Source organism: Bombus flavifrons, chromosome 7 (assembly GCF_040668555.2).
Source record: "Bombus flavifrons isolate JBK064 chromosome 7, iyBomFlav1_principal, whole genome shotgun sequence".
Classification (NCBI taxonomy): Eukaryota; Metazoa; Arthropoda; class Insecta; order Hymenoptera; family Apidae; genus Bombus; species Bombus flavifrons.
This window is the reverse complement of record NC_138448.1, coordinates 1,432,953-1,457,907: the sequence shown is the minus strand read 5'-3', so window position 1 is coordinate 1,457,907 and position 24,955 is coordinate 1,432,953. Positions and strand designations below refer to the sequence as shown.

At 48.5% G+C, this 24,955-nt stretch overlaps 1 protein-coding gene across 2 annotated transcripts in view; it reads right to left on the bottom strand.

The window, feature by feature from the left end:
• ds (dachsous cadherin-related 1) overlaps positions 1 to 24,955 on the bottom strand; it is a 214,328-nt gene that overhangs the window by 35,043 nt on the left and 154,330 nt on the right. For both annotated transcript variants that reach the window (XM_069116820.1, XM_069116821.1), the window contains exons 2-3: positions 8,227 to 8,407; positions 3,617 to 4,096 (exon numbers count right to left, since the gene is read on the bottom strand). In XM_069116820.1, the coding sequence (XP_068972921.1) occupies positions 3,617 to 4,096; positions 8,227 to 8,407 (661 nt within the window). The remainder of the gene's footprint in view (positions 1 to 3,616; positions 4,097 to 8,226; positions 8,408 to 24,955) is intronic.

Below are 24,955 nucleotides of genomic sequence, written 5' to 3'. Positions count from 1 at the left end.
ATTGACGTCGTCCGTGTTTCGCCAATCGGAGAACTCGAGATGGATCGGGCCGAATCTGCGAGACGATCTACTTCGAAAGAAACGTAAAAATGCGTCGGTGAAGTGGCACTATGAATATACAGCTCATACCGATCGCAGAGAATCGATGCAATTCAGCGATAGAAAAGGAACGAAAGTACAAGACAGAACACGTCTTTGGGTTCCTTTCGACGTTTCATGTCTTGCGAATCCCGCTTTCGCCCAGTACCATCGAAAAGAAGCACAAAAGAGGGGAAGATATGGTACTAGGAGTCCTTAAAGTAAGCAGAGCGATGATATTTAAACCGTATGCAAAGAGTGCAGTTCCGTAACAGCAACTCTGAGGGAAGGAACAAGAGAGGGGGGGGGGGACCTGGACAATAGCGGCTTGCATTCGGTTCCTCGATATCCGATTCGTGACGATTTATGCGACCTCGACAAAGACGACAAAGACGACAACGACGACAACGACGACAACGACGACAACGACGACAACGACGACAACGACGACAACGACGACAACGACGACAAAGACGACAACGACGACAACGACGACAACGACGACAACGACGACAACGACGACAACAACGACAACGACGACAACGACGACAACGACGACAACGACGACAACGACGACAAAGACGACAACGACGACAACGACGACAACGACGACAACGACGACAACGACGACAACGACGATAGCGACGACGATGAGGGCAGTCCACCTTCTCCTGCCGTTTCTCTGTCCTGTCCTCCTTCCTTTCTTCATTGTTTTAGTCTTTTTCGTGTCCTGCTCCGTCGTCTCGCACGAACCGATTCTCTCCGTTCCGCCTCCAACGCCCGACCGCCAGTCGATATGCATTCTCCTGACAAGAATTCCAAGGTACGAAAACCACGAATGACTCGATCAAAAAATACAAGAAATTACGCTACGATGAAACCCTCGAGTAATTCGATTTCGTTACCAGTACTTTCGATCAACGGATTAAATGAACCTTCGCCGCGTCCAAAGTACCTTGCCAGATGGATTATGCAACTTCGTCTCAGAGCAATTCGCAATATCAACGTTCGACCCGTATTTCAAAAGGAATTACGGTCACTAAGAATCAACCGTCGCGCGAAACGCGTTGAATTTTAAGGCAGTTTCGGCGTAATCCAACCTTGGTCGCCAAGATCACCGAACTACACTCCTGTACAAATGCGATCGAAAAGCCGAGAAAAGTTGGGAGCGGCCGCTCGTTCCGCGGATAAGATAAGACCGGTCCGTCTCTAGTCGACGCGATCACGGGCCGATGATTCTTTGCCACGTACCATAAACTCGGCCGTAAAATGAAGCGCGTTCCTCACTTTGTCGCCTGGTTTTATGGAAGGATCGTACACGGTTGTCGGTCCGTTCGTGGCCGAACCCTGCCCAATAAGGAGTTCGTCTACGTTGCTTTTAACGGCCTCTGCTTCATCGACGATCATGCGCCCCTATAATGACCGCACTATTTTTCGTATTTCGAGAAAGAAATCACCGTCCTTATCAGAACAGGTGCTCGTAAAGTGGCAATAACGTCTTCCGAGGCTGCCTTTCGCCAGCGATCTGATAACGCGATTCGATGTTCCATAATAAATACGAAATTAATGAATTCGACGTTAAAATATTCAAACAGTTACCGTGTTATAATTGTGCAAATGCATCGATAGAGAGCGAGTATGGCGAAAAGAAAGAAACGAACTCCCGAGTATCGTTCGGAAAAACGTGCTCTGTGTCGAAACAGGTGCCGCAAAAGGACAATGAGAATCAGCCGCGAGAACATTGAAGGAAACGCGGTCGAGCTCTCTCTTACAAAATGAATCGCACCTGTGTCGACGATCGCCGCTGCGTCGGCTCGTCCGACTTTAATCTGATAATCTGATTGGCTGCCGTGTGTCAAATATTGTGGGCCCGAGTGCCAGACCTCGATCTTCCGTGCGAACAGGTTCTCGCTCGGACGCGTGGCCGATTGGAAGCTGCACTCCGAAATCACCGGATCGATCGGATCGATACAGGAACAACCGAGTCACACCTCTCGTCGAACCCGAAACCTCTTTTGTATCGCGCTTCGCGACACTTGGCTCACGCGCGATCGCATTTTCCACGTCTCTTCGCGAATGATTGTCGTTGACTTGTTGAAAAAGACGAAAGGACAGACGAGACTGATGTCACGCGGCGTTGTCCAATACACCCACGTTGATGGTGTGCGTAATTACGATTTATCAACGATCGCGATCGCACCAAAGTAGACGCAAGGAATTCGAGAAACGAGCAATTCACCGACGCGACCCGCCATAGAGATCGCTCGAACAGCGAAGAAACCGAGATTTGCGACGAATCGGGTTCGTGCGTTCACCGAGGACGGAATACCTTTCAACCTGCGATAGCGTATCCCATGTTCGGCCGGCCTCCTCGTTTCTCTGTTTCGATCGCGCGCCGAGGAATATGAACGTCGAGAAAGAGACAGCAGAACGCAAGATCGATCGAGAAACTTGGCGAAAGAAGAGATCGAAGCGGCAGAGAATGGGAGCGAAAGAGAGCAGCCAACGAAAGAAAGACAGTGAGGTACGACGTCGCGTCGGTCGACGAAGGAGGAACACATTCGAGGTTCGCGCATTGATATGCAACAGGCTGCATATGCGGGCCATGGCGGTCGAACAATACGACCACCGGTAAGGCACCATCGTGTAAACTATTCACCATTCTCGAACCTATAACGTAGCGAACCGTGCCGGTCGATACGCCACGAGACACTTTACACGGTGCATCGGTTATATGGCGCGGTGAGCGCAGGTCGTGACGCGCCGTATCTTGCATCGGATGTACCACCAGTGTGGAAACACGGATACGTACCTCTCCCGCCTTTACCTTTCCTCTCCTCCCTCACGCTCTTAACCCTTCGAGAATCGCGTCTGCACCAACCAACCCAAGCATCCGTCCGCGACCTTACCCTTATTCGTATCCTCTTCTCTTCTTCTTTCCTTCGCCCTTCCGCCTTTTCCTAGCTTCTTTCGTTTTTTCTTTTATCCACCCGTGTTCGCTGGTCGCGAAGAAACGCGAAATTGTACGATACTTTTATTGAAATTTGAACGGAACAGTTATCACGTTCCTGCACGATATCACTCATAATACTTCCCCGTATGATTTACATGTCGTCGGTTCCTCCGGTGGACACGAGAAAGAAGGACGCAAAGTAGTTGGCTCCGACCCTACCTGTTCTTATGCGACTCCGCTGACTATGGCTCTACATGCTTGCACGTACACCAACACGTGGGCGTTCGCTACGTCGCGTCACCGCCGTTTTCTCGTGACGCGACTATGCTAACGCAGTAACGCCGCGCGTGGAATACGTTTTCGATGTACTCGCCGCCAGCTACCGAGCAACGATCGTATATGTACCTTGCTTTCCTCAAACCCCGACCATTAAACTCGGTATGCAACGCCTTTGCTCGAACCTTCTTCGCCGGAAATCGATAATACCGCGACAACACGGGGAAAATATAAACGCTGCCGAATGATGAGCGAATGTGGGTACTCTCGGCTAAGTGGTCGCTAATGATTATGAGGTATCCAACTTACCTGACGACACAGGGGACGAAGCTCCGTCTTTCACGCCACCAACGATGCTGTTCTGAGGAACGGTCTCCTTAACGGTGATGGTGTAGCGTGGCTTCTCGCAGCTGGCGATTCTATGCCCGGGGGAGGATGTGGTGATCCGGACTTCGGCATCGAACGTGCTCTTCAGGCCAGCCGCGTCCGTCGCCGTCACGTTCAACTGATGCAGCGGTGATCTCGAGAGTAAACTCGGTCTCGCGACTTGAAGTTCGCCGGTATTTCGATCGATGTGGAAAACACCAGCTTCGTTCCCGTTGGTGATCCGATATGCTACTTGACCGAAAAGACCCACGTCCAAGTCCGTAGCTACCAGCCTCAAAATCGGTCCCTGAATCGGACCGTCACTCTTCAGGGTGACGTTATACTTTCTAGGTTCGAAGATCGGACGGTTGTCGTTAACGTCCGTTACTTGCACCCTCACGATAGCTACGGTACTGAGGCCCCCTGCGACAGTATAAATAATCAAAATTAGACAGAACCTATCGTCTAGATAGTATAAATGGAAAGGGACAAGCATCAAAGGTTAACAGTTGGGAAGCACTGTACGTAGAACTTGTCAAGCGCAAAGACCAGAAGTACAAACCCGAGCGATTATGCTTATTTCAATCTCTGGTAAAATCCTCTTATCGAGCCAAATAATGTCGAGGTATTAGCCGGCGTAGAGAACGAATCTACGGGGACGCTTGGAGCCGGTCGACATAAATCACAACAGCGTGCCCCGTACCATTGCCTTTTTTCGGAGCCAATCAGCCTCCTACCTCCTTTCTTCCTACCTACTTCTTCTACTTACTTCGCCTCTCTTTCTTTGCTGTTTCCTTCTTTTTCTCTCGCGTACTTCGAAGTTCATTCCTTCCGTTTTTCTCTTTCGCTTCCTTCTCCAACGATCTTCGTCGCTCTCTTTCTTTTTCTCTCGCGCGCGTTATTCGGAGAAGCGTGCGTGCGCGTGTCGAGGGCCAGAGTTCTTACCCTCGGTGCAGGGCAACGCGTTCGCCGCAATATTTCAAGCGAAAGGAATTTCTCGGGGTGCTCAAATGGTCCTAGCGATGTGCCAACCGCTTCGCCGTTCCTCTACTCTGATTGTTCTGTTTTTTGAGCAATTATACGAGCGAACCGATCGATCAATAATACCGGGTGTACGCGTTCCCTGTTCGCTCCGTTAGCTGCAACTGCGTCCGTTCTGCTGTTTCGAAGTCGAAGCGGATCAAAAACAATGGAAAGAAAGTCGGTTGCGAGCTGATAATTCGTTTGCCTGCTAAAGTATCGCCTCTCTCGGTATAGGAGTGATATACGATCTGACGGAAAGTAATAACGCTCCCTCGATCGCTATCCGTAAATCACGTTATTCGTCGAAGCCTAATCGCATACAGCGTTCCTCCTGCCTTTCGTCGAGTATGACCACGACCACGATTACGACAATGATTGCGACTAGGGATTAATTAATCGACGGTGGCACGAGGGCGAAAAGGCGCGAACGCGAGAACGCGGGCTCCTGGTTGGCCAAGCTGATTTAGGCGAACCCCGACGCAAGTGTTAATATTAAAGACAGTATGTAAAACGGGTAATCCGATGTTTAAACGGTTTACACCCGTAACTCATAGTAATATATGGACTCGACCGTACGGAGCTCGGAGCGCAGCGAGATTTATAGGTACGAGTGTCATTGGAGTCATGCGTCAAGGGCCAGTCCCCTCCGTTCTCTGTACTCCTCGCTCCACCATTATCCTCCCGCTCCTTCTTCTTCTTCTTCTTCTTCTTCATCTTCTCCTTTTTCTCCTCCTCCTCCTCCCCCTTCTCCTCATTCTCCAAACCTTCCTTTCTATCCTTTTCTTGCCATCCTTTTCCATCCTTTTCCGTCCTTTTCCATTCCTTCGTTTGGAGCCGCAACGACCGAAAAGAACGACGAAGCCTTCCACCGTCTCTCGGCACCGTGGCATCTTCTGCACGACTTCGAGGTATCGAAATGCCGATCTTCGGGCCCCTGCCACTCGGCCACGCGAATTCCCTCGCCAAGAAATGTACCCCTAATTTCTCTATCGACCAACTCCCTTTCTCTTCTCTCGTCTCTCGTCTTTCGCTCTCTTCGCCTTCCACCGTTCGAAACGTTCCTTCGACATTCCATGCGAATCCGAACTTCGAAGATCGATCAAATTAACGATCGAATAAAACCGAATATCCAGAAGCGAATGGCTGCGTGTCGTCGAGAGACTCTGCTTCCTGGACATAGATCAACGACACTCTAACGCGTATTCCGATACCTCATGTCTGCTACACCGATCCTTTTAATTTTGCGCGGTCGAACGTCGACCGACGAATCCTTTTCGAGGTTCATGCGGCGGAGGATATAGTGCCTCCGAAAGATTTATGCGGCCGATGCTTGCCAGGGGTGCTCAACCGACATGCGCCAACAAAGTTGCATAATAATCGCCTTACGCGACAAATAAAGGAAATTACAAAATCCGATGTGTCTTCGCGGAACTGCATGGGTCGACTATCGACTTTTTGAATCTTTCGCGCATCAAGGAGCACGAAGTTGTTCGAGCGGTCGCGGCACGAAATGCGAAAACGGGAAACATGACAAGGACGATGGCTGCCGGTGGGAGTCGAGGGGCAGAAATTTATGACGGCGGTGTCAATAAAGTCACCGCCGCGCTGGTGTTGTTCCGGCTTTCAGGAAGTTTCTGTAACCATGGCCTCGCCTTTCTTTGCATTTCTGTTGGTTGATCGTAGGACGTGCATCAAGATGCGCAAACCATTTCGCATGTACGCCACGTAATGCACAATTTCCAGAAAGCCAGATAACATCGAGTCCGGCAACTCTTTCGTCAAGATCGCGATGCCTGGAACTCAAATCTTAAGATATTATCCAGCCGTTCGTCGTATTGTTCAGAGATGAACGCACGCATCTTGTCTCGTTTTAAATAAACGGGAGAAAGAAACGAGGAAAAGAATTACTTTTAACAAAATCATAAAGATGCCTCGCGCACCGACGTGACTCTTGCTTTTTAAACTCCTTCTCGCGGTAGGGTCGATTTTTACGTTCATTATCCGAAGAACGTTATCCAGCAACCCCCGAGGGGCCGGCGCGGCAGCGTCTAAGTACGTATCTAGCCGCGGCTTGTCCTATAGGAGAACAAAATGACTCGCACGAGGAAGTATATGTACACGCGTTACCCAACCGTTCGCGGATCTCTATCACGATTCATAGCAAGACTGCGCAAGTAATAATTATCGGTGCAGCTCTGCCGTTTTCCGACACCATTAACGCGATAATGCACGGCGTTTTGATTATCATTCTTCTTAGCAACAGATACTTATCCACGATTGCTTTTCTCTCTTGGACACGGTGGATCACGGTAGTCATCCACCTGAACTCTAATGTAAATCGTCCAAATGACAACATCGAACCAGACTAATCGTGAGTAGCGTAAGCGATTTTTGATATTTGTACAGATTTGAGCAATGCTCGCGCGTTCGCAGGCTCGTTCGCGCAACTAACACCTCGCTGTTAATTTCGTACTTTTCGTAATCGCGTATCTTGAGACGCAGCATAGTCGAAGCACATTGACTTGCACTGGCTTGCCGTTGCAACGTCTCGAGTCGTCAGCAGGTGGTATAAATCACGCGAAGCTGGCTCGCGTGGTAAGTTGGGTCCCGTGGTTGGCCCGCACGCTGCTCTCCCATCATATCCGAGCGGTACTATTGTGCCGATGGTGCTTGTGAGAGTCTGGTAGCACGTCGAACAATCGTATCGATAACGAGCGACAATTATGGACGAGAGTTCTCCTGTTTGCAAAACGGTATACAGCCAGCAATAGAGCTCCCTTTGCTTCTATTCCTTCATTCTCTCTTTCCTTTACTTTCGTTCGCACACGATCCGTGTTCGCGTTCCTCCTTTTCTTTCATTTTTCTTTTGCTCTCTAATTTGCCTATTAATTCGACGTTTCTTGATTGATAGCCATTCCCTCTCTATCTCTATTATCTTCTTAAACGCAACTCCTACGAATCTGAATCGCCCGAGAACCTGCTATCTGTTGCAAGGTCAATGTCGGTGTTTCAACGGATCAATGGACTTCAGTCATTGTCCTCGCTCGTAAGGATAACTTGGAAGGAGGTTGTTGAAAATGGGCACACCGTACACCGACGACATAAATCATACACCCCATTACAGGGCTGCTAGATCTTGGCACAGCGATAGCTCGCCCTTTCCTTGTTCCAGCAGCGTGCAGCTCCCGTAGCTGCTTCTTTTCTTCCTGATGCCACGTTTCCACCGTGTGTCGCGCACATCGTTGCCCTCTCTTCTTCATTTTCGTTTCTGCGTTGTACCTCCTCTATGAGGTCGCGATAAGGCCGGGGAAACGCATTGTTCACGCGGTTCTTCCTTACGTACTCTTATTCTGGTCACGGAAGATTCGTTACGAAACACCAATGCTAATAGAACGACGTATCGGATAAAAGTTACGAGACGCCTCGGCAAAGGCTGCGGCAACGTGATAGAAAATACGAAGTTTGTTCCTTGTCGTAAAATAATTGTACCGCATAACTCTATGGAGAGTGGTCAGACGAGTGGTACGTACCTCTGTCCGTAGCGATGACGGGAATCTCCAGATAGGGAGCTGTTTCCCTGTCCAACGGTGTTCTGACGCAAATGTCTCCGGTATCGCTGCGTACCATCAACTGTTCGCTTTCCATTCTTCCCGCGGCTAACGTGTAATTTACCATAGCGTTCACGCCGCAATCCGGATCCGTAGCTTGTACCTGAAAAAATCGATTCAAATTAATTGAATGCTGACAAACAGTTGCATCATGTCGACAAATTGTACGGTCGCAAACGTCGACAAATTCGAAGTAATACATATCGCAGTGTTTTTAAAGTGTGACATTCGAAGAAACGTCATCGAGGTGGCCCGTTTGTAATATTAAACGAGATGATTAATTTGCGAGTGGTCCGTTTGCTTTTTCTCTACTGGAAAAGTTACGGAGACACGTTACAACGACGCATGTGGAGGCGTTGACAGACGCTTGCGTGCTTCCAGCACATGTTATTTATACGGACGTGTATTGCCACCTTTTACCCTCGATGGATTACAAGTACGATATTTCGTAATGTCCCTTACGAAAATGTACCGGTATGCGTCTCAATGCAACGTATTCTTTTCTAAACGAACGCGCCATTTTGATAGGTCAGATGAAACTATTACTTTTACAGCCAGACGGAACTATTCCATAATCCTTAAATTCATCACCGACGAGCTAAAATGCGAGCATCGCAAGTACCATGTAACCGATTACATCGAGTCGATCGACAGGTAGGTAATTGACATTGCGATCGTTAGTACGCGGGTTAACTCGTTGAAAGAGAAGAGAAAACTCGTAAATTTATCAACGTGGAACGTAATTTGCAGGATGGTAGTCGTGGTGTGTGCCAACCGTCGGGAACTCGAAGTAGAAGAAATCGAGACGCGAGTCCCGGATGGTGGTAATGAACCCTTTATCCCAGCCGGAGATGCTTTAATGACAGTTTAAAGTTTCTTCTCGCGTTCGAGGTATCGCACCGACCATCTAGCCGTGATCCGAGTGTTCCCCGGTGAAATCGTTCCGGCCATGTTCGACGAGAATGTGGAATCCCGAGATTCGATTGCGATTGCATCTCGATGATCGATTACTTCGTTACGTGCTTACAGCCGATTCGTCGCTACCGATCGTTCTTAACATTTTCAAAGGTAAATAACAACGAAAACCGTAACATCGTTCGTCGCATAGGCTTCGTAATTAAGTATCAAGACCCCATTGAAAATTCTATCAGACTGTTCACGCGTTTTCCGCGACGAACGAGCGAGGAACCGAGGAAGATGCCTACCAAGGTACATAGCTATTACAGAAAGATTCCAACGGAGAGGGAGAAAGGCGAGTTTCCATCGAGATAGACGAAGAAAGACGAAAAGGAAGCAACGAAGATCCGAGCGAAAGCAGGAGAAAGAGAGACAGTAGATAATAAAGCAGGAGTCCACGAAGAATGATTTACTGGCAGCCGGTAGAATAACTTTCCCGCCAACACTGTTGCCACCTTAAAGAGGCATTGCATGGTTTCTGCAACTCGCCGAGCGAATAACACAAGAACAACGCAAAGACTAAGAGAAAAAAAGGAGGAAAGCAAGATAAAGCTGAAAAAAGGCGACAAAGAAAATTGCTGACTCATTTTAAAAGATCTCTTCCCTAGTCAAGAATCGCCCTCCTGTCGACGCGACGTAGCAATTTGAAAAATTCAAAAGGAAAGAAAGAAAAAGTGGAACGACAAGTTTCACTTTCGTTCCAGCGATCATGCTAATGAATTATTACCGAACATTATCAGGATAATATTACCAACTAATTCTACGCAGAACCACTTTCGCTCATCACCATCGACTTCCTGTCGGAAATCTCGTCTCTAATGCGTCTTCGTTAATCTTTCGTATTAGTTGCCGCTTAATCTCACGTTGACGTCACCTGTTCGGTAGACAAGCAGTTACGGTTCGCAAATGATGTTATCGAAAGCATTTCTCCCCACAGAATTATTAAAGCTGGCACGTGATACGTCTGACTAGGTATCTTGTTACGACTACGATGTTCACAATTTTCTCCACTAATCTAATAACTTGCGATCGCGTACGACGATAATTTCACTTTCTATCAACAGATTGATTCCTATTCGTTCGTTTTACGCCGCACTAGTTTCGCGCCCCTCTCCCATCCTTCTTCAAACACATTTGTATAATTTTCCAATTTAGATTTGCATTTCTAAATTGCATTCTCCTGCTTCCTATTTCACGATACATATCAGGTAATCCCGACTCCGCGCGAATTATTCTTTAGTTAATGCAATCATCCTTGCCGTTCTTCTTCGTCCCCGTTTCGGACTCGAAAGAAACGCAGACCGAATCAATATACTATACATTCGCTCGCGCTTTTGGCTAATTCCACGCGATGCGACGCTCGGCCAGGGAGCCGGCAGAGGGTCGAGAAAGAAGAAAGAGAGCTGTATTAAATCGCGAGCAGTTTTATCCGTTATTTCCGTGCTCGGCGAATGTATACCAGCCGATGCATTGTTCCGCTGGTTTTGTTGCGCACCGACCTTGCCGGGAATATCGATTTCAATCGGGGTGTATACGGAATACAATCCGCCGTGGGTTTCCTTCGAAAAGGCCGAGCATCGTGCAGCCATAGTTCGCTGAATACCAGCGCGCACGAACGAAATACCCCGCACCCTTGCCTTGCGAGGAGAATCGAGTTCTCGTACTTTTAAAAAGTTTCTGCTGGACACAAAGGCATCCGATAAATGGAAAGGAAGGGATTCTATCGAATTTCTAATGCCGCTTCCACGTGGCGATTTGTATACAGGAAAATTCACATCGGCGTTTTACGTTTCGTTTTTTAGACAATGAGGGGACGATTCTTGAAGTGGCAGTAGCGTCTTTTTAAAATGAAGAGAAAAAAGTTGTGAAAGCAGACTGGACCGCCATGGTGGACAAGAGCATGGGTTGGCGGTCAGTGTGATCCCACGTTCCTCGGACCACGAGGAAGGAGCATAAGCCCTCGCTATGTGGTACGTAAGTAAGTACAAGCATCGCGACAGAGGTAGAGAACCGTCTGTACGTGCGGTGGCTGTCTACACCGGTTATAAAATACGGTGCCTCGAAAGGCTCTCAGCATGCTCGCGCTTCTACCTTCGAGAGTATGGAGTACGATTCTCTTTTGGTCTTTTCGTCCGTCTCTCCATATCAGAGTCCTTTCGTCACCTTCGTTTTCTTTCGAACAAATCGGTTCGAAACCGTTCGAATGCTGTCTGGTTCGCGAGATTTAACTGCACGACAGCGGTATGCGGAGGCGATGATGCGGTGACTGGAACCGCGACAAAAGCTCACCTGTTACAGGTACAAATTGTCCGACTGCTAAAGTTATCGCCGTAAATCGTGGATGACGCGACGAACCGCGTCTGGTATGCCGACTTTTACGTGCTGCGCACCGGCGATGACGTTGGTTGTCTAGCGATAGATGGCCTCGCTATCGACACGATCCTTGTCGATAGGACACGACATACAAACGCGAATATTGCCGCGTGGTTTAAACGAATCGTAAAAACATCCAACTACACGGTCAACATTTGCATATCCGAGACAATTATCACGGAAAACTATGAAGTTTCGTTCGTACAGATTCATAAGTCTTAGCCGTTTAAGAGGGGCCTATTAAAAGGCTGCAATCGATCTCCTATGTAATTGCTAGACCGGTTTGCAACGCCCGCGATCGTGCGCTGCAGTTAAATATAGTACGTTTTAAATTCTGTTCGTGCTACGCGGGATATCTAATAAGTCCGTTTCATTTCATCGTTCCAAACGTTTTATAGTTTAATCACGGCTCTAGTTTCGCCCCGCCTCGATCGACAGATTCGACGAAGGGTTCGACGTTCCGGCGGTGAAGGGAATGGCCACGGTTCGCGAGAACCGTCTCGAGATTCGACTAATGCGATGAAACTCGTCGGGTTAAGATGTAACCCCATCATTCGACGTTTCATCTCGAATGAAAAAAGATTCCTTAATATTGTACGAAATTCCCGTACATTAAGTTTACCGGAAGATCTTGCATTCTTCGAGGTCAACGAGGCCGCGCACACCAGGCACTCGTCGTACGTATACGTATACGCGGCGAGATCGTTGCTGCGTTACGATGCGATGATATTTCATACGATTATCCTTCGCAACGTTGAGTTACTAAATCATTCCCGGAGGCAGTAGTATCTTCCTTTGAACGCTCGTATAATCCTTCACGGCGATCCATAAAACCGAAACGAACTGGAGCGATCGCCACTAAGTATGTATCTACCACGTACGCTGTTTCGAAACGCCGAAATACGGTCTCACGGTTGCGTTCTTCGCTATATATTTCGTTTCTCGCGCAAACGTTTCGTTACCGCCTTTTCTTGGCTAATTAACTTCGTATCGACGAAATCGTGTCGAGTTGTGCGAACCGAAGTAGGTCGACCAGCCGTTTAACGTTGGCCCTGTGTTATTATCGCGACGTTGGCGAAATTCAGCAAAAGAAGCACAACATTTTTTTCCTAGCAACGAGATTTATCGAGCGAATAGAATCGCGCGGTTTCCGAATAAATTCGAAATTCCAATAGAGATAAACGCGCAATGTCCCACGCGTTCTTCCCCGTCCTTGTTTCCTACCACCAGCTTCCTGAACAGCAACAGAGAACAGTATCCGAGGGTTTTTCTCGGTTGCTCGGGTCCTAACCCCCTGCCGTCCCAGTGCTTTCCGTTGGTCGTGCGTGCGACCACGCGGTCCGCCGCTTTTTGTCAACTCGTGCTCGACAGATAGAGCTGTTCGTCGAGTAAGCTGAGAAGCCATCCTCGGTATTCCCGGCTCGCCGACTCTCTGATGGACTGACAGTCGTCCACCACTGTCAAGAGTATTCCTCGCGATCCTTTCGCTCTTCCTTCCTATCTACGCGTTCTTTTTCATCTCGTGCTCCACCGCGCCGCGCCCCGCGTCCTACCTGCCGCGATCTTACGCATAGAGTATAGATTATAGATAGAGTATAGAGAGAGACTGGGTTGCGCGACGCGGATGACTGGCGCCGTGAGATCGAAACGAAGAAGAAACGGGGTACGGTGGAACTCGAATGGAAGGTCGAATTCACGAGCGATGCTCGCCACGAAAAATGCATCGAAGGAATTCCAGGAAACACTCGTTGGCTCGTTACACGCAGCGTTTTTATCTGGTGTAGGCGCATTTAAAATTCTTGTCATTTGCACATAAGAACGGCTAATTGCGCGACCACGCGGTGAGAAGGTCCTTGTGCACGCGAACTGGTCAGCTATCTACGAGGAGGCGAGAGTTCGAGGATGAACCGGAAGTTTCGTGGGTGGACGGCGAACCACGATCCTTTGTCACGCGAATTGACATGCAGAAACGATGCCCGAGTAGCCGTCACGTGAGTCACTGCGGGTGTGCGACCGCACAATTAGCTGGATGCGTATTCCGTTTGCATAAATAAATATGCGCGTGTTTGCCTCCTCTCGCAGACCCCACTCTCTCTCATCTCACTACTTCCATCCCAGTTCCATTCTCGATGCTCGTTTCTCCATCTCTTGGCATCTTTCTTTCACCTTGGCATTTCCTTCATCGAACCCTGTTCCTCTCGAGCGATGCCCGCAACCGCTTGTAGGCCGCAAATAGTCGGTGAAAAGTCGCGAATGCCACGGGAAACGAAAGAACAAGGGCAAAAATAAGGTGAAATCGAAACGAAGCAGAGTCTCTTACGTTCTGCAAAGTCTCTTTTTCTCTGTCAAGTAATCGATCCAAACTTCTTTTTCCCAGAGGTAAAACGGCCATCTCGAGAGTTGGCCGTTATCCACGGTATTCGCGATTTCAGATGTTTGCCGCTGTATTCGATCGAATCGTGTCTCGATAACGGAACGCGGAGTATCTAGTAGCAATTACATCGCGATGAGCTTGACCGATTACCACGAAAGAAATTAAACGGCAATAGATAATCGCGGGAAATCGCGGCTGTCCCGCGTTTGGTCTGAATGCACGCGTTAGGAAAAAGGCACCTATGTAATCGACGCGCAAGCAAGTACCGCGACTGGAATCGCTTTAAAACGAGCACTAGAAGAAAAAATCGGGCTTGGTGTCGGAAATATCGGAGGTCGTCTCGCGGTACGCAGTTACAGCCGGTATACACGACGTACGGTACTAAACGTCTAGAGCGGTACCGAGGCCGCTTTACATACGAGCTCGCGAGAGTGCCGCCGCGGCAGAAGTGACCGTGAGGAGAAGAAACCAGAGGAGAGAAGAAGTCCGCACAATGCTACCAACCCGACGAAGTCTATAGAGCTGTCAGTCACTGTTGCCTGGAGAGTCGGTTGCGGGAGAGCCAACTCGTCCTTCTCTCCTTCGCTTTCCCTTCTCTTTCTTTCTCTTTGGACAGTGTGTGCTTTTCCTCTCTTTTTCTCGTCACCAGTCTTCCCGGCGACTCTGCCACGCGTATACGTACAACGGGTTCATACCGACGTTGATTTTCTATGGAGAGTTGGATAAGGAATATCGAAATGTCACGGATATCACTCGGCATGTATTCGCTGTCGAAGATTGCGAGGCGACGAGAGTCGCGAGTCGGTCAATCATCGAATCTCTCGCGTTTCACGCTTCGATCAAGCAGTTGGCTCGCGACTGCTGCCAAAAGGGGAGAGTTTCCTGATCGAATCGTGGAACGTTTACGCGATCGGAAGACGCAACACGAGGCGACACGACGCGATACGCGCGTTCTCCCTTTGAAGAAGCTGTAGTCGAGAAGACCATCTCTTAACCTTTGCTCTCAGGATACGTGTTTTTGCCGTGGAACAGCAAGCCGAGAGACGAGTCGAACGGGGCCCCCGGCGGGTTGGTGGCCGGTAATTGCGATGAGATATGGTGGCCACTTCTCATTAAAATAGTTTAATATATATTTGTCAAGCTATCGCCGCAACGTATGTCCCGTCATTTGTTATCGCCTCTCCGTCCATGCTTGCCTCCCTCAGAGGGTCACCGCGAAAACAACCTTTATTTTTCGTAAATTCGGCATTCGGCTAATAGCTGCCGTTTATCTCGTTGTCACCGGTTGGAATCGTTCACAGAAACTCAGACGCGCAAGCGCGAACACGGAACGAGCCTTTTGCGCCCTCCCCTCCGTCCTTTTCCTTCGTCTTTTTTACGCGTATGCTCTAAAAATTATACGTATCGAATTTTAATGACATCAGTGATACCCGTTAATGTTCCTTTCATGGTCGGCAGCGAGAAGACTATTAGCTACGCGGCCGGTATTCCTCGATTCGCAACATTATTACGCGTGCCACTTTTCCGCTACTCAGACTTTCTTCTTGTTTCTCCCTTTATCGCTTTTACACGCTCTCATAATCATGTAGAAAGGATACTAGGGTGCAGAAGAGCTCGTTAGTAATCTGCCTTTACAATCGGCCGGTATACACATGCCGTGGGCGGATGTCGACAGTTAAATCTGCAGTTTAAACACACGGCTCGTCGTCGCGACACTGCTTACTCCAACACTTTTACGCGTATTAAGCGAGTCGAGACTGGCGTACCGAGTTGCGATAATTGGAGTTTTCACATCATGAAATCGCAACGAGACCTTGGACGATCCCTGAAACCTCCGTCTCTGTCTAGAAACTGCCTTTCGTATTCCATTCGTAGGATCGTTCACCAGTTGCAGAAATATTCCGTCGCATCGTTCTTCACTATCGATGTGTTAATTTCGAGAATAATGCGATAAAGTATCGACGCTCGTCCTCGCCAATTAGATGTCAACTTATCGACGATACCCTCCCAAATAATTCAGAGTTTTACGAGAGTCTTGAAAGCACGATTTCGAACGTATGGACAAAAAGTGGAGAATATAAATACTCGGAGACAAAGAGGAGCGAAAAACTGGCAACTCGAAGGACCAGTTTATTATTATTTGGCAACCGCCCACGCGTATCTTGTCCTTTCCTCGCGTTCCAGCCGGTTGCGCCGTTCCGTTGCCCGATCCTTGGCCTCGGATTCCGCGTTCCTCCGTTCCATCCTTTATTCATCCGCCTCCGTTGCCCGTTGCCCGATCTTCCTTGTCCACGACAGACCTTCCTCGAATACAACTCGTGGAAAAGCAACTGTCGGCCGAGCGTGCGGCGCAAACATTGGCGGGTTAAGAGAAAGGTCGTCGATTAAGATAGCTGTCTGGTGTTCGTGGCGTACCTCCTATAGTCCTTTTCCTCGCTTGCTGCTCTTCCTTTCTTCCTTCCCCTCCTTTCGAAACGCTTTTTCTTCCTTCCGAGCGGCCGTCGTCGCTTCGAGCGGACCGATCCGATAGAATACGATCTACGAACCAACGTCCAGTGACACTCTTGTGTTCCTCTCTTTGAGGAACCGCCCTCTCCCTCTTTTCGCACCCTCCCCTTTTTGTTGGTCGATAAATAGACCGATAAATGATAACGATTATCATCTCGCGAATTTGCCAACGGTGCTTCCCTGTAAAACATATTAATTGTTCTCGGTATCGATGAACCTGGTCGATGCAACCGGCTGGCCGCAAAAGGGTTGGTGATTTCGAACGATCAATGCATGCTTGGATTTCCAAGCGGTCGGAGTAATTGCGCGGTGACCGTCTCGAGAGCAATCCGTGATCGTGGAAGGCCGCGCGAGTAGAGAAGCCGTGGAAGGCTGGTAGAGTGGCTCGCAAAAGAACAGGCGGATAAACGAGATCGCAATAATCGATACACCTATCCTCGCATTAAAGGATCCCCTTGCGCCTTGTAAGCCCGTTCGCGATATTATTGATCCTGTGCACGCAATCGGCCGTATCCCATTGCGATTTAATCGATCGTACCGATTAATAATCGCATCCCTGAATAACACGGTCTTTTCTCCCTTTTCCCTTTGCGCTGCTCACCCTCTGCACCGATTCGTTGAAAAATCTCCGTCGCTGCACGATTTCTTCCACTTCTCGACCGTCTCCGCGCCAACTCGCCGAGTAACGTTCCAAGTCGAATTTATTACGGCTTCGTTCGTATGCGATGGTTCGCATAACTGACGGGTAATGCGCGCACAGACAGGGCCGCCACCGTGTACTTTCGTCTACGGGACATGACCTATTCGCTCCTAGTGATCGCATGTTTGATCGATCGGTGTGTCTCATTGGCTAAAACAGCAAAAATTGGAATTTTTGGCCGCGGTCCAGAGGTATCAGGAAAGAAGTAGCGTGGGTTCACGACTTCGCACGGTTCGTCTTCGTGGAATTGCGAGAACTTTGAAGATTAATGGGACCAAGGGGAATCCGGCTCGCGTTTTTGTTGCCCGGACTCGGATCAGTCCTGGTACCGGACAGCAGTCGACCGCGCCGCGAATCACGTTTTACCCGCACGATCGGTTGCATTTTAATAAACCAAGAACCATCTTTGTTCACCTGCCACCGAGAGAATGGTTTACATTCTCTCCTACTAATTCGATGTCATTTTCTATAGGACCCGAAAATAATACGTAGGGAAGGAAATAAAAAATGGAACGCGTGAGTGGGCGATGAGCTGTTGAGAAACTTTAGTCGAAAGGAAATTCTACGGGTGTACGTATCTACTTGGGTACGCGTACGTAGAAGCGTCGTTAGGAATGACCAGGAATATCCGAGATTAATGGGAGCACGGGAAACCTGATTCGCATTTTTGTTGCCCCGGATCTCAACCGAGCGAGTCTCGGTCTTTCCGCGAGTACCGCTCTTTCCCTGCCTCTATCCTTGGCTTTAACCGTAATAAACCGAGAAACGCGTTCGAAGAACTTCTTTCGTTGGGACAAAAATCGGTAACGATCGATCCACGTTACCTGTACGCCGCTCCCCGTTAAATTTATTCCAAGGTAGCCCTATTTTTTCCGTCTGCTGGAACAGGTCTGTGATCGTCGTTTTAAAGACGCGGACGGGTCGATACGGAATTCTTTATTGTTGCGAGAAACGAATTAATGGAAGGTGCCTCCACTTGTCTCTGTAATTAATTGATCCCGCGCATGATCGAGCAAACGTTTCTCGTAGGATGGCCAATCTCTCTGTTAAAACAGCTGAACGACCGTCATTACTCGAGAAAATGAAACCCGCGTTTCATCGGTGCATAATCTAAATGATCGGTCCATCAAGCCGAGGAGTATAGCCACTGATAAGAGGTAAAACTTGTTGCATTACGTCCTCCCACGCGGTAGAATCTGTTCATGCGAGTAGACTTCCTCGAGGACAATTATTTCCGTAATACGATACTCGCCCCGTGAGATAGTTCGATCGGTTCTCTCCTATAAAATACTTTTACCGATAATTACGGTAGATCTAGCGCGATCTAATAGACGCGAACACGTTCTTTCTTCGACATTCGAAACGTCAAAGAGTAAGGGAAACCGGCGATACGATCTAAGCGTAACTTTATACAGATCATGCAAAGGATTACAACGGGCACGTGCGGAAAGAAAAGGGAAGGAAAGGGAAGAAAAGGTAAGGAAAGGAAAGAGGAGAAAAGAAAGTAAGATAGAGAGAAGCAGGTGCGTTCGATGTAAAGCAACGGCTTATCTTAATAGATTACCAAGCCATTCGACGTAATTTGCTGACTGCTATTAACAACGCGTCAGCGAATGGCGTTAGTCGTCGCGATAATATTCTCTTAATTCGGGACCATAGGCGTTAATGGCGTTAATCTTGTCGAGCAGCGAAACGCTGATTAACGGTGTATGCTCGACGAGATGCGCGCATCGGATAAGCATCGCTTTCGATGGTCTTTTCACGTGATCTCGCGTTCATTCCTTGTTCCGATATCGCTACGTCGTGGCACGACTAGTCGCCACGGGTTTTTCCACCTTTGAACACTGTCCTCGCGAATACAACAAATGCCCTAACGAGCGCGGCCCCTTTCGACGTGCGCGTCTCTTTCCTCGAACAGACTCGGCCAGCGTGTCACAATGAATCAAGGCTCGCATTCGCGAGGGACGATCGAACGCGAATCTCGAGTCAGCCTTGAATGAACGAGTCGTTCGGGACGCGCGTCAATGTTGTCGCGCTCCGAAAGAATCGACGACGCGAGGCGAGTCAAAGGCAAGACGCGCACTGGCTCGTACTCGTACAGCTCTGCGAGCCTACGGTATACGTACGAATGACCGCCTCTTTGGATGCATTACGATGTATGTATTAGCATAATTATTGGTTGTTCGCTATCAGTGCCGGCGGGCTGGCGTTCACCAATTTATGATTTCATCGCCGGTCGTGCCGTGTGCCACGGCGCGGCGCCGCTAAACCAGTGCATCGAGAAACTGCAGAGACCAAGTTCGAGCACGAGCCGAGGATCGCCCATTGTTATTTCTTTTCCCCGGTCGCTGTAGATACAAACCACCTAACCTAACCGATCAACGATCGGCGAGCAGGCAAGTATGTAAGTTCTATACGGCGTCCACTGTTCTTCTCTGGGGAAGAAAATCCGAATTTCTCTCTGCCGTACTGTATCGTTTTATTCACCGATGAAAACTCTTTGCCACGTTAAAGTTCGATAGAGATTTGAAAATCGTTCGATCCTTAAGGATATCTTCGCAGCTCCTGACCTCCGTTTAGTTCCCTTTCTCTCTCTCTCTCTCTCTCTCTCTCTCTCTCTCCCTCTCCCTTTCCCTCTTCCCTCTCGTTCGAGCGTTCTACCTACTCTCTCATTCCCGCGGAGCAATCCGGTCCTTAAGTGGCAGGTGCTTAAGATTCTCTGCGATCGCGCGAGGAGAACCAGTCGTGCTGCATTTGGATCGCATTCGGATCGTCCTTTCTCTCTTTCTCGCTTCTTCATCGGTTTTGAACAACGGGCGCGCGTATGCTAAAGCGTGTTTGACCCATCGCGTTCGAGATGCGTTAGCCTCGTTGCCCGCATACAACGAATATTTCAGCAAATTACGCTTAAACGATTCGCGCGGTGACAAGATAATGATCTGCATTGGAAAAAAAATTCAATCGACTCGCGCAAACGACGTCGTTCGTGTCTAATCGCGACGGCATCTCACCGCAATTTCTCGATTGACCGAACGCACCGAAACATTATCGTGCCGAGCATCTTTTCTACCACTGAAAGCCACGAACGATGGACCTACGGTAGAAAGAAAAACAATTTGTCACTCCGCGCCGATCCGCGGGGGGTCTCTTGCTCTTTCGTTCACCGGCCCATGTCTTCCTTTATATGCAACGCCGTTCTCGCGCGTGTCGAAACTCCCTGGCCTACGAGAGACTTTTGTTCGCGACATCGACCCTCTCCTTTCACCGGACGGTCGTCCCTCGGTGAACAACGCAAGCGAATCTTTACGTACATACGTCGAACGTTGCACATCTTACAAGTATGTATTTAGGTGAGCGACGTGTCGTTGCTTGAAATAGCGAAGAAAACAGATATATCACAGAGCCTGACTGTAGCTACCGGTCGCTACAGGTGTAAGCACATCGATTACGTAAACATAGAGAGAAATAGGTGGCGAGAAAACCGGAACGTGTGAAAACGAAGGAGACACAGGGGAAGCAGGTAGGAGATGCGTGAGCCAGCGAAAAAGGAGCAACGCGTAATATTTTTGCTGTCTCGTACTTGCATCCTCTTATTCTCTCATTCTTTCCCTTTCTCTTTCAACCTTCCTCGTTGCTGCCTCTCTTTTTCTCCCTAGCTGTGCAGATGTGTGTGAAATATAGGTTGATATCGCGATAAATAATGAGGTGCCCTTCGTGGTGATGCCCGGGGCTGCCGCTACTGTACTTCCACGACGCGCTCCCTCCTGCCTACCGAGCGAAACATGTACTTGGTGGTTGGATATAGTCGGGTTATGCATCGGCCCACGTAGAGCCGCAGCGCCTACGTAAGATATTGCTAGGCTGGCGCAGCGAGTTAATCTCATGGGACGACCGGTACCATGGCCGATCTACGCTCCCGCAGATCGATCTGACCTGCTCCCTTTCTTTTTACCGTGAAACGCACCTACAGATCGTCGGAAAATAAACGCGAACAACTCTTTTCCCTTCTTGCGAGTCGAAAATATCGGCCGACTCTTTGGGCGGACGGCAACACGGCGGGTACTCCAGCTGAAGGTACATGCGTTTTCGTTGGCTCGCGGCCGAAAGTATAATAAAATATCGGATTCGAACCTGCCTGCCCGCATTCATTATGCATACGGAATTTCTTCTTTATCTTTATCTCTTACTGTTCGCTCGACAATTTTCTCTGATCGAGTAATTTTAATACAACGTATGGCCGCATCTTATTTATACCTCCGAACAGTATGGTTAAGTCAATTTGCTCTTCCGGTTTCCCACTCTCGTTGCCTGCAGTCAAGCTCGCGTGTATCAAATTCCATGGTGCACCGGTGCCACGAATATTCCCCTCTGCCCTCTCCCCTGCCCCTATCCCTTGTTCCATTACGCCTCGGGAGTCGAATCCTTCCTGCCGATATACAAAACCGGTGCTCATTGCAGCATTCGAACGTTCAACGGACACATCAACAATTCGTGAACAGCTTTCGCACGAGCGATGATTCCTTTCCCTTCGAACACCTGGGTTAAATGCTTTCGTTCACGGCAGACGGGGAAAAAGGATCAGGGTCGTTCGATTCGCGAGGGAATTAACGCGAACGATTTGTTTGCCGTGTTGGAACGGAACGCTTCTTCTCGTGGTTGCCAAAAATCGACTGAGCAACGTATAATAGCATCGATTGAGGAAAAAAGGAGGGAACGACGAGAGATTTCAAGTATAACGCATACGGTTAGTAAGTCGGGATAACGCTGTGATGTATTATCGATGCTATTAGCGCGTCGATCACGCGGATATTTATGAAGAAATACGGGTTCGACTGGTGTGCCACGAATATCCTACCTCTTGTCCCGGTGAATGGAAAACCGTTTCCTCTGGTGAGCTGCCCGCCTGGTTAACGATCATCCGCGTAATCTTAACAGCGTTTAATTATACGTCCGCGTAAAATGATAGAAGCGGCAATCTTCTGTATGCGCATCGCGAGCGCAGCGAACCACGCGAAACGTTATATCGGATCGAACGATTCATCCGGCCGCGGTTGGCACGAAGCGGCGATGAATATCGTCTAGCGAGAACTAAAACATCGTTCGAACTTAATGACGTGGTTACAAGTGGAGAAAAAACGGTGACTAGGGTTTAAATCTGAGAATGAACTAGGAGGGAGCCGACCGATGGATAAAGGAGAATGAAGAACGCTTTTCAGCTCGACAAGCAATGATCATCATCGATGCTTTGCTTCTCTATTTATCCCTCCATAGCTTCTCTATCTGTCTCCTCCCACCGGCAAGGATGAGTGTCGGAAATTGAATTTAATCCTTCGTAGCGGTTAAGCTCCGCCAGCTGATTCGTTTCGCGCGGCGGGTCACGATTCACCGTCGCTCGTATAGTATGCGCATAATCGAGTCGCGCTTGAGTCTACGCACTCGAGCACGCACTCCGCTCGGCTAGGCTCGAGCCGCTTCGAGTTGGCTGAAAGTCGAAGAGGGTCGAGTCGTGAGTTACACCGTCGAATCGCGCGACGTTACACGCGTGTACCAGCCTGACTCACGCAGACCGTACCTAATTACCGGCAGGCGGTCGGATGTAGACTGCACCGCACACGGTGTATCGTAATGGACCGGGACGATCTATTTGTTGGTGGGAGCACCACCGTGTCGAGAGATCGTGATCTATGTCCAGTCTCAGGGATACCTATATCTCCTACGAATCGAATATTCGTCGCCCGTTGTTCACCCCAACGAGAGAACGTGGAGTAAATCCATCGTGTGGATCTTACCAACAGTTCACGGTTCATTAGCTGTTTGTATCTTATCTTTTATACGAACGACAATTCCTGACCACACCCTGCTTCCTTTCCTGAAGCCGTACATTTATGTACTTCAACGGGAGAATCCGCAAAACCCTTACAAACAGGAAGAGAGGCGAAATACTCTTGCGTCACGCTTGTTAACGCGAACGGGAACGGTTCGCTCGCGGAATGTCTAATCATCGGTAGGCGGCCGTACAAACGAATTGCACGCGCTTTTACGGCTAATGGAGCGGAACGATCTACTTGTTGTAGCCACTGTATCCAATACCAGATTTGCTAACTCTTATACCGTGTAGAACCGCGCAACACCCTTTTAAATTTACAACGCATCGGTTGTTGGCGCCAAACTTGATAATTGCTCGTTTAATCTTTTCGGTCAGAGATAAGATCTCCCGAAATATTTCACAGGGGCTGAACTCGCGTCTGGTAAACGACATCGAATTGAATGAAGCTGAATCTGTCGTTCGCGAGCTGTATCGTTCGGTGCGTGGGAGTGCCACACGTATGTGTATACGCTTTGCAACGTAGTTTATTCTATCTACTGAACAAACGGAACGAAAAAGTTGACAAAGAGAGGAAGATGATTAACTTTTCAATTTTCTGTGCGAGTTCAGGCGTCATGGTAAAGAGAACGAAACGAACACGAAATCAGTCGTTTTTTTCCAGTACAATTTCTACCGGTATCGCGTCTAATGCTTATTCGACTTGCCATGGGCGAATGATTAACGAACTAGGTATAAGTAGGTATCCGGCGCTTGTTATACACGCGTATCCTGCCGCTTTTTGTTTATGGCGTTTTATATGATTAAATCTGGGATTTTTCTGCCCGGAAAGAGGTGAAAATGAAGTTCCAATTTGTAGAGTGGTAATGCATAGACGGATTTATGGTTCCCGGAACGTGGCCAACTTGTACAAGCGTAATTACGTCGAATAAAAACGTCCGTTTGGCCAGCTTACGACGGAATTTTGTTCCGCGTAATCGCTAGCATTAATCTCGGCCTAATGAATTCGGTGTGTGAACCAGGAAATATTAGACTTTTTATAAACACGTGAAACAACGTAGCGGCAGCTATCGGTATGACTTTCATCGTGGAAATTAAAATTTGTATAACATATTTTATGGTGTTCGATGTGTAATCATGTCACGCCAATAGCGTCGCTGGAATCTTATTTCACTTGGAATAGGGCAACGATTATCGACGACTCGAAAGAAGGCCTGACAAGCGCACAGGTTGAATAAGTTGCGAGCTGAACTAGTTCCACGCTAACGTCGTATTCAAAGCCTGTTGCATGCCGACGTGGACACGTTAATGCATCAGAATTTATAGCTTCGGTCGCTTGTTTATCTGCTAGTTCTCTTGACACGAAAGGATTAGATTAATACGTTTTGCGCAATTCCAATTAACACGCCAACGCTGTACACGATACTTTTGCTTTTTCTCTTCCCTTTCCTTTCCGTCCTTTCTGAACCGTCGGTAAACCGTTCCTTATCCTCGCGAGTAACTTTACGCGGCAATTTTTCGAAATTCTTTTCTCGGAAGTTACGTCTATTAAGAAATCCAAATTCGATTTCCAAAAGACGAACGGAACTTTTTTCAACACTGCGACGCGACGCAGAGATGAAGACGGTAACAGAAATGGTCCCTCCGCGTCCATTGCGCGTTCCAAAACCATTCATTATGATTACACCTTTCGACACCGACTTTATCCATTCGAAGTGTAGATACGGCAGATACGTGGTACGGTCGACGTGATTTATATACGATTAGAACGAGCAGTGAAAGAAATGCTAAAGACTGAAATTCCTCCGATACTCATTTATCTCGTGGCTCTTTATTCACTATGTACCACAGACCGGGCAAAGAGTAGGAAGAGAAGAAGACGTAGAGACGATCGAATGGGAACGCAGGAAGGAGA